This window comes from Dryobates pubescens, chromosome 15, assembly GCF_014839835.1.
Source record: "Dryobates pubescens isolate bDryPub1 chromosome 15, bDryPub1.pri, whole genome shotgun sequence".
Taxonomy (NCBI): Eukaryota; Metazoa; Chordata; class Aves; order Piciformes; family Picidae; genus Dryobates; species Dryobates pubescens.
Window position 1 is genome coordinate 11,753,947 of NC_071626.1, and position 9,942 is coordinate 11,763,888.

Consider the following 9,942-nt stretch of genomic DNA (forward strand, 5'->3'; position numbering starts at 1 on the left):
CTCCCCTTTCCACCATCTAGAACTGTCACTGAAATCGGGAATCAAACCTCTCAATGCTGGGTTTCACATAACAAGCAGACGTTACTTTACTACAGAGTTGCACAAGTTTGGATGCTAGAGGACATTCCCACAAGTCCAGCACACCAGCTGAAATTTGCAGTGGATGTTTAAGTGTATTCACTACACCTCATGTCAACACCTACTAATTATCCATTGGTTAATCTCCTGCTTGCTTCCCATTAAAGATCCAGCTTCTCTTACATTCACTGTGTATGTTCACAGGGTGAGGGGTTTATTTTGGGCAGGGGTCTTCCAGCTAGGAGGTGTGGTTTTAACATTATAATCACACTAGTTTAATCTAGGACACTGTGTTTGACCCAAAAGCCCACTATGCTATTTAGTAGCACTTTCTTCATACTTGTCTAGGATGTTTCAGCTATCAAGAACATCCCAATTAGTTTGTTCCAGTATGTCATCTAAAAGAACAGTTTAGCCCTGAGCATGCCCATTTCTGTAGTAACAGGGATAAGAATCATAGAATTGTTAAGGTTGGAAAAGACATTTAAAATCAAGTCCAATTGTAACCCAACTACCATGACCACCAAACTATATCCTGAAGCACCACATCTACACACTTCTTGGACACCCCCAGGGATGACTCCTCCACCACCTCGACAGCCTGTTCCAATGCCTCAACACTCAGTAAAGTTTTGTTCCTAATGTCCAGTCTAAACCATCCCTGGTACAATTTAACCCATTTCCTTTCGTCCTTTTGCTAGGTTACGTGGGTAGAGAGACCAACACAAGCCTCACTACAACCTTCTTTCAGGTAGTTGTAGAGAGCAGTAAGATCTCCCCTTAGCCTTCTCCATTCTAAATAACTCCAGCTCCCTCAGCTGCTCCCTGTATGACCTGCCCTCCAAACCCCTCCCCAGCCTTGTTGCTCTTCTCTGGACATCCTCCAAGACCTCAATGTCTTTCTTATACTGTGATGCCCAAAATTGAACCCAGTATGCAAGCTGTGGCTTCACCAGGGCTGAACACAGGGGCACAATCATTTCCCTACTCCTGCTGGGCACACTGGTTTTGGTACAGGCCAGGATGTCTTTGGCCTTCTTGGCCACCTGGGCACACTGCTGGCTCATGTTCAGCCAGCTGTCCACCAGCACCCCAAGATTCTTTTCTACCATGCTGCTTTCCAGCCACTCTTCTCCAAGCTTGTTGCATTGCTTGGGGTTGTTAACCATACGACCACTAATTAATTCAATGCACAGCAGTCTGTTTTCTCCTTATCCCCTGTCTTGCTCTCTCCTTCCTCATTTTTTTCAGTTTTTGCTGGCACATCCAAATCAGTCAGCTTCTACCTCCCTCTAATCTGCCTCTTTACAAGCAGGATAAAAACAGAGTGCACGAAGAAGACCAAATGGCAAAGCCTAAGCCCTGCAACTTTGTCAGGCCCATGTTGGAGTCTGGAGTGCAGGGGAAGGCCTGCTCAGCTTTTCAAGTCCTGTGCCGGGACATGCTCTGCTGGGAAGATGAGTGTAGGGGCTCATTGCCGACGTAGTGAGGCAAAAGAGCATGCTCGGAGTGCAAAGGCTCCGCGGGGATTTCGGTGCTGAGCTGCCGGCCTCTACCGAGTGTGCTCGGATAAGGCAGCCCGTGAAACCCACCGATGGGAGTTTTCATCGGGCTGGAATGACCCCTGCCAGTCAAAGCGGCTGCTGTGTGCCCAAGGACCAGCCTGATGCGGAGTCTCTGCTCTCTAGACACCAGGAACTGGAGAGTGGGTTGTGGATGGAGAAAACAAGTTTTTCCCCATGCCATGCTCCCAGACTTTGCAGCAGTCGATTCAGCCACAAACAAGCAAACCAGAAGTTACACGGCGCGGGAAGATCTGCCGCCAAAGCTGCACCACACGACTGAAAACCAACGGGCCAGGGGCTGCTAGGGGAGAAGCCCTGGCGAACTCCGCTCCGAGACCGGGTCCCACAGGCAGCTGTGGTCGAGGCAGCTCCAGTCAGAAGAGTCCGACATCCTAGGGTGCTCCTCCGCCCACCCTGCCGATCGCCCGTCCCGCTTCCCCCGCCGGGAAGCGCCCAACCCGCGTGCGTGGCAACTCCCCTCGGAAGCACCGAGGCTGTCCCCGTGTGCGTGGCGGATCTCCAGGGCGGGGGCTGGGGCGGGGCGGGGAGCCTGGCGCTGTCCGGGCCGACGCCCCCGCCTTCCCTCCATCCCTCCCCCGCCCGCTGCTGCTGCTCCGGCTTCGCGTACGACGGCGGCGTCCCGCCATGTCGGCTGCAAAGCACCGGGGCCCTAAGGGGGGCAGTCCGCCCGCCGCCGCTAACGAGCGGGGCGCGCAGCCAGGCGGCGCCGAGGAAGCGACGACGAAGAAGCCGTCGTCGTCGTCTCACGGCCGAGGCGGCAGGGCCTCCGCGGGGGGAGGAGGGGGTCGCTCCGTTGCCAGTCCCCGCCGCGGCTGGGCGCTGCTGCTGGGCGCCGCGGTGGTGCTGGGCGCCGCGCTACCTGCCGGCTGGTACGTGCGGCAGCTGCGGGAGGAGGTCGGGCGGAGCGCCCAGGAGAGGGAGGCCTCCGGCCGGCAGCGGCAGGAGCTGGCCGCCACCCTGGACGCCGTGGTGCAGAAGGTAGCGCAGCGCCGGGCACTGTCGGAGGGCGGGCAGGCTGTCCCGCAGGGCAGCTCCGCGCGGCTTCGCTGGGAGAGGGCGTGCCGGGGCTCCAGGAGCATCGGGCGCTCGCCGTTTCTCGGTGGGGCTGGGGGAAGCAGCTGTTCCTGCAGGAGAGGGTATGGGGACTTCATGCCACGCAGCCGCGCAGCCCTTGGATGGCCAGGCTTGCGGGAAAGCAGACGTGGCTCTTTCTCCCCTCCTCCCCGCCTTTCCCCCTCAGTGCTCTTTCCGTAAAGATGCTTTCATGGCATTAGCGGGCCAAATCGAGTCTGGGCCGCAACGTGCCCCGCGCCTGCAAACGTGGCCTCGGTAAGGCAAGAAATCCCTGGCAGGCAGTGCAGAATAGAGTAAGGCCGGGCCGAGGCGGTGGGGGGACGGACCCCGCGGCGGGCCAGGGAATGGCCCCCGGGACAGCCCACAGCCGGCTCCTTGCCCAGCGTGCGCTTCCAGGGCTGGAGCGTGAAGCCATTTTATATAATGCAGTCAGCACGCTTACGTGTTGGCAGAAGTGCAGACCTAAGGTTTTGAGAGCCTCCTGGCGCTGATTTTCTATCTTTGATTCACGCAATTCATTTGAAAACAATCGTGGCGGCTAGGCTGTTCTTTGTCACCTCATTGAGCAGACAGGTGTGTGCACCAAGGGAGGTGGTGCGGCAGCATGGTCAGATGGGACAGGATCATACCTCGACATCCCTGCGTGCCGTAGAAAAAAATTGTGCCGGCTTGACCAAACAGCAGAAGCCATACCAGAAACACTACTCCTGCCATACACTGCCTTCCAAATTCCTGCCACTGCCTCCAGCCAAGGGCAGCGAGACTCACTGTATCTGTGGGCTTCCCAGGACTGTGGAAGAATTGTTAGGTTATTGGCAAAGGGTGTGGCTCATACGAAGCAAAAGAAATGTGCATTTCTCTCCTCGGTTTTTCATTCAAGTGTTACTAACCCCCAGGCTAGAGCTTCATAAATAGCCATATCCATCTGGATATGGCTTGGGGTGGCTAAAACCTTTAAAATTGGCGTATATAAAAGTATCATCATCAATCAAGTTCCTTCCTAGGGAGTAGTTAAATTGGTTGGAAATCAGCATGTAAAACTGTGAGTTGGATCAAAGAAAACAAAGTTCCTGTCTCGGCTTGCTTTCTACATGGCTCACTGTGCTGATACCCTGTATTTCTTGCAAGCTTGGACCTGGGCTGATGGTGGAGGGACAGGGTGGTGGGGGTATATACTGGCAAGGATTCTTCATCCATTCTGTGGCACTCCTGGCAGCACAGCAGCCTGCACACGTGGAGTTTGTAGGGTTAGTCTTGGCATTTCCTCTGCCTTACAACAAGGAGGAAGAGGAAATCTTGCAAGAAGCAGGAAAAGGGCTATAAACGTCAGGGCTATGGTGTTGTTTCTGAAGCTAACTTTAAATCCTGACATTTTTACTCAGTGATGACTGGGCCATGATTTGGACTAGCAAGTACTGTTTTTTTTTTCCCCTAGATTTCAAGGCATTTTTACAGTCTGTATGTAGGAAGGAAGAAATTGCAATGTCAGGGAATGCAGGATGTAAGATTACAATACATGAGTATAAAACTCAGATGTATGTGCAATATCTAAGCCCCTCCAAGCACAGGAATGGGTACAATCTGCTGCCTCCCATATCCATGTCATTGCAGAAAATCCTGGGTATATGTTACATGTTCTAGGAGATGGGTATATAAAGCAAGTTTATAAATAGTTTCAAAGAGAACTGAAACTTCATTTGTCTGTGTATAGCAAATGGCAGATGTTGGGCACACAGTAAATGCAAGAATTAAATGTGGGGGGAAAGAGAGTTCCAGTGTAACCCTTGAAGGCTTTGCTTGATGTGGTTTGGTGGTGCCTTTACAGAAGAACATACTCGAGGGAGGGGAGACCAGGCTGTATTTCATTGCTTTACAAAAGTGCAAGGTCCTGCACTGTACATGCAGGAGTGCCATCAGCACAGGCTGCTGTGTGGAAATGGCTTTGCCCTTCAGTCTTCCACTGCCATCAGTCCTGTTAGGACTAAGCATTATTTAAACTTAACCTGCTTTGCACATCAGCAGTAGGAGGAGAAAGGAAATGGTGTGGAAGTTGAGTCTTTAATATAGCACAATTCCCAGAGAGGCCAAGTTGTTTGATGTTTAAACATAAGATAGAGAAGACATAGTTGTTAGCTAAAGATACAAGTCTATGTGCTATTGATAATACTAAGCTTTTCAAGGGCTATGATTTTGAACTTTATGAGCCATGAACACCTGGCTCAGTTTGGTTTGGAGTAGACATAAAAAATGTATTTTACTCCTCCCAAAAAGGAGTAAAATAAAACCACTCCACACAGAATTGGAAATTCAAGTGGATATACTATTTCCAATAATTTACAATGTGTACATCTATGCAAAAACACCTGGCTTCACATTTCCGCTTATGGCTGTTCAGCAAACCATAAACCTCCCAACAACCCAGGCTTCCATGTGCTCCCAGGCCTCCCACTCTTCCTCCCTACCCTTCCAAGCTTGCCCGAATGGCTCTGCTACCAGGCTAGTTTTGCCCCAACCCACCCACATTGCGAGAAATCTCACACCAAGAGGGGAGAGAGAAAGGCAGAGGGAAGATCAGGAAAAAGGACCGAATAACTCTGCACTCCACTTATATAGCAGATACAGGGCTTATGGGATAAAATAACATAGCTTACGATTTCTGGTGGCTATCTAGTCCCTTGGAGGACTGTCGGCTCTCTGGTTATTAAAGGCATCTAGCCTTAACCCACACCACCACCAAACAGGCAAACTAGCATGTGCATAGAATAGAATAGAATAGAATACAATAGAATAGAATAGACCAGGTTGGAAGAGACCTTCAAGATCATCGTGTCCAACCTATCATCCACCACCACCCAACCAACTAAACCATGCAATCAAGCACCCTGTCAAGTCTCCTCCTGAACACCTCCAGTGATGGTGACTCCACCCCCCCCTCGGGCAGTCCATTCCAATGGGCAATCACTCTCTCTGTGTAAAACTTCCTCCTAACCTCCAGCCTAAACCTCCCCTGGCACAGCCTGAGACTGTGTCCTCTTGTTCTGGTACTGGTTGCCTGGGAGAAGAGACCAACTTCTGCCTGTCTACAACCCCCCTTCAGGTAGTTGTAGAGAGCAATAAGGTCACCCCTGAGTCTCCTCCAGGCTAAGCAACCCCAACTTCCTCAGCCTCTCCTCATAGGGCTTGTGTTCCAAGCCCCTCACCAACTTTGTTTCCCTTCTCTGGACACGCTCCAGTAAGTCAACAGGTGCACACACAAACCCAACTACTACTTTGCAGTGAGTTTTACACCTCTCATGTGACAGGTTTACTTTTGGCCCCTGGTGGTTCTTGGTTAGGACAGAACAGATTCAAAGCTGGTGTAGTTTGAAGACCCCATTCCACTTTATTATGTCTTTGATCTTTAAGTTGCTAGCTTAGCTGAATGTGTAGGAGAATACCTTCAAGTTACATCATGAGTATTGAAAGCAGTGGAAGAGCAGTTAGAAAGTACTTCCACCCTGGCGGTGGTGGGATCCATCTCTGTCGAATGTATAGCAGCAGAGACTTGGTCTTGTGGAGAGTTCTCTTGGCCCATTTCCTAAGCCTTTTCTTAGAGTAACAACTGAAGACAGTTAATTGCAATTATGAATTTGGTCATTTGGTCAGAATGCATCGAAGAAAATATGTCATAAGAGGAGGAATAGAACTTCTCCTGTCTCCACCTTTTAGATTTCTGAAGTGTATTTATAGTGATACAGAAAAATATGTGGAAAAGATCAGAACTGACAGGTAAGAAGACAGTGCAAATCAGTATAATGGCTATACCTGCTCAATACATATGGCAATGTTGCCTGCTTCTTCACCCTCCTCACACCTTAGCTTGTTTCTAGTTTTGTATTTGAGCACTAGATAACAGAAACATAGTGAGTGTGAAGTCATTACAAACCTTTTTACAGAAGAGAAAAAGAAGTAATCTTTATGGGTATTCTTCAAATTGCAAGGATCTGTTGGAGCAAGGATGAGTCTTAATGGCCAAACTCTACAATCCTTACACAGTGCAGACTTCCATGAAGACAAAGCAGGATTTAACCAGAGATTTAGTCTTGTGAATATATGGATGAATAACTTAATTTCTAATGAGTAAGTTTGTTTAGGTCTTTTGAAAATAATGTACAGGTTCAGAGTCTGACCAGAAACTGCTAGAGCCTCTTTCAAAACAGAAAAAAAGAGAAGCTCTGTATATTTCTGTCTTAAGAATAAGTAAAATATACTGCCTTCTATTTATAAAGTAAAACCACCCCTCCAGCTGTGTATCTAATCAGTAAACATGGTAGCCCATGTGGCACAACTGATTAATAAACCCCTCAGACACAAGTACGAGGCAAGCCAACACGCTTTACTCAGCTTTTGCCATCCTGACAAAACCTTGAGGTATTTTCTACGTGATGGATTCCTGTTACAGCCAGGGGGAGTTCTGACATTGCTTTACAAAGTTTAAAAAAAGCAGCCTACAAATGCACAAAAAGATTTTGCCACAGGCTTGAGACTCTTCTCGGCCTCAGAATTAAGTAATATGTGCTTCTGGAACTTTTTAGTGTGCCTGGATCTTACCTTTAGATGTGAGAACAAATTAATGTGGTGGCCACTCATCCCCTGACCTTTCCTCTGTTGTTGCTCCTAAAACCAACTAGGTTTTGTAATGGGGAAGCTTAATAGCATGCCTGATCCAGTGGTAACAACTTTCTGTATTAACTTGGGATAGATGCAAGTCAGTCCACTTGGCAGCTGCTACAGCTTCCTCCTTTACCTGTGTACTTAGATGTGCCCCTGTTCACTGAGAGCATGTATGTGAATAATGAGGTACTAAGTATTTCAAACATTATAAAGCCTTTTATGGGTCTTATCTTAAAATGTAGTTATCAAGAGAAATTTGTGTCTCCATTTGTGTCTAGGAGCAGCAAAATATCATGATTCCTACCAGCCATTCCCAGCTTCCTTTTCCCCTTCATTTTTCCTGTTACTCTTTATCTCTACTTTGAAACTCCTTTCATGTTCAGAAATTGGTCCAGATGCAGACTCTGGAGAACTGAGCTTGATTTTTTTCACTGCAGCAGATTTCCTGGGTTGACTCTGTGAGGTCAGTGAGACTAAGAATCCTCATCAGAAGATACAATTATCTATAGAGCTGAAGGGGTCTAGATGTTGGGTGGTGCCATAGGGTCACCTCAGGTAGAGAGCAAACAGGATCAAGGTGATCATTTAATATAGTTACAAGGGTCATAACAATCTTAGATACAAAGGGTAAGGATGAACTTTTAAATACTAACCACCTGGATTTCTGTTTTAGGTGCGTTCCCTTCAAGCCACATTTGGAGAATTTGAGTCCATGATGAAAATTGCCCAGCAGAAGCAGGAGGTTACTGACAAGGCCGTGAAACAAGGGGAGAGTGAAATAAACCGGATAAGTGAAGTGCTTCAGAAGCTGCAAAATGAAATTTTGAAAGACTTGTCTGATGGCATTCACATGGTGAAGGATGCAAGGGAACGAGACTTCACATCCCTGGAGAACACAGTGGAAGAGAGACTAACAGAGCTAACCAAGTCTATAAATGATAACATTGCAGTATTCACTAAAGTCCAGCAAAGGAGCCAAGATGAGATCAACAATATGAAAGCAAAGGTTGATTCACTAGAAGGGGCAGATGTATATAAACATGAAATTAAGGTGCTAAAAGATGCTTTTGATGAGATGCAAGCCTCCATAAAAAACAAAGAAAAGGACATAGAGACCTTGAAGAGTACAATAGACTCCATGGAGTCCGATGTGTATACTGAAGTGAAAGAGCTAGTCAACCTCAAACAAGAACATGAGAAATTCAAAGAGGCTGCAGATACTGAACACCTTTCCTTAAAAGCTTTACAAGAGAAAGTTCTAAGAGCTGAGGATTCTATTATACAGCTCCCCAATGACATTAAAAGGCTTGATGAAGATTTACTGCAAGTTAAAGCTGACCTCAACAAATGGGAAGAAAATGAACTCTTTAGAAAGGCATGGGAAACTTTTGGGAAGAACAGTGAAGGACTGGACTCTCGACTGAGGCACATAGAAGACAGCCTAGAGTCTCTAACTTCTGTTGCTGCTCAAAACAGTGAAAAGTTGCAGTCTTTCTTTTCTAAGGAGGCAGAGTATGAGAACAAGCTCAGTACCCTAGAACAAAGCATTACTGCTCTACAGGGAGTCTCAGATCTGGATGTAACTTCAGTCACAGAGGTTTTGAAAAATCTTGGTGAATCACAGACCTCACTGTACAATGATGTGGAAAACTTGAGGAGAAGCATCAGTGACCTGCCATCCTCTGATGCTCTTCAGGATGTCCAGAAGCAAATTAGTACTTTGTTGGAGCAAGGAACTCTTCAGACTGGTGAAGCACATTCTCAAGGATATCTTGAAAAATTTTCTTCTGTGGAAGGCTCTGTAGATGAACTGAGATCTTCTGTCAGTCAGGTCGATTCTGATTTGAAAATGATAAGAACTGCAGTGGATAGTTTAGTTGCGTACTCGGTGAAAATTGAAAACAATGAGAACAACTTGGAGTCTGTGAAGAGCTCAATAGATGATCTGAGGAATGATCTGGAGAGATTATTTGTGAAAGTAGAGAAAATACATGAAAAAGTTTAGGCAGCAGTGCTCCTCGTGCAAATAATGGGTTAAGGAGAGTAGCTTTTGTATGCCTAATTTTTTTTTTTATTATTATTATTATTATTATTATTATTTTTAAAAGCAATTTGATACCTCCCAAGAGAATAAGAATACTTTAATAATAGGGACAGTTCTGCTTATTTCCTTTATTTCTTTTGTGTAGTGTTTTTTGAGTTTGTTTGGGTTTATTTTTAATTTTTCTGTTAAGAAAACAACATGAGTTTAGTTGGGGGTTGAATTTCTAAGGGCTCATCTCTCTAAAGTTGTACAGCTGTAACTGTAGTGCTGTAACTAAGACGCTGCAGCATCGTTCGCATGAGCACATATTTAATGGCTTGAAGGTGTTTCACTTTATGACACTAGATAGGCCACACAGAAGGGCCACAGCTGTCCTGGTGCAAAAAACACACTGCTGTACACACTGAGATTTTTAGTGGTAGGTTTTGGGTTAAGAAACAAATGAACAGAACTACACCCCTGTCTTAAACCTTTTAGACGGGTAGACTTATATGTGGACCATGTTTG

The 9,942-nt window shown here is 46.8% G+C and overlaps 1 protein-coding gene across 1 annotated transcript; it reads left to right on the top strand.

Annotated features, from left to right (window-relative positions):
• Nucleotides 1-2,098: 2,098 nt before the first annotated feature.
• Nucleotides 2,099-9,476, top strand: CKAP4 (cytoskeleton associated protein 4). The gene is made up of 2 exons (XM_054167999.1): nucleotides 2,099-2,642; nucleotides 8,065-9,476. Exons 1-2 carry the CDS (start codon nucleotides 2,289-2,291, stop codon nucleotides 9,394-9,396), a joined length of 1,686 nt encoding a protein of 561 aa, XP_054023974.1. The 5' UTR covers nucleotides 2,099-2,288; the 3' UTR covers nucleotides 9,397-9,476.
• Nucleotides 9,477-9,942: the final 466 nt, after the last annotated feature.

Bases quoted from the DNA above. Each gene is read 5' to 3' on its own strand.
- CKAP4 (XM_054167999.1), top strand. From the start codon at position 2,289: ATGTCGGCTGCAAAGCACCGGGGCCCTAAGGGGGGCAGTCCGCCCGCC. The intron at 2,643-8,064 runs GTAGCGCAGCGC...TTTCTGTTTTAG, and splicing joins TGGACGCCGTGGTGCAGAAG to GTGCGTTCCCTTCAAGCCAC.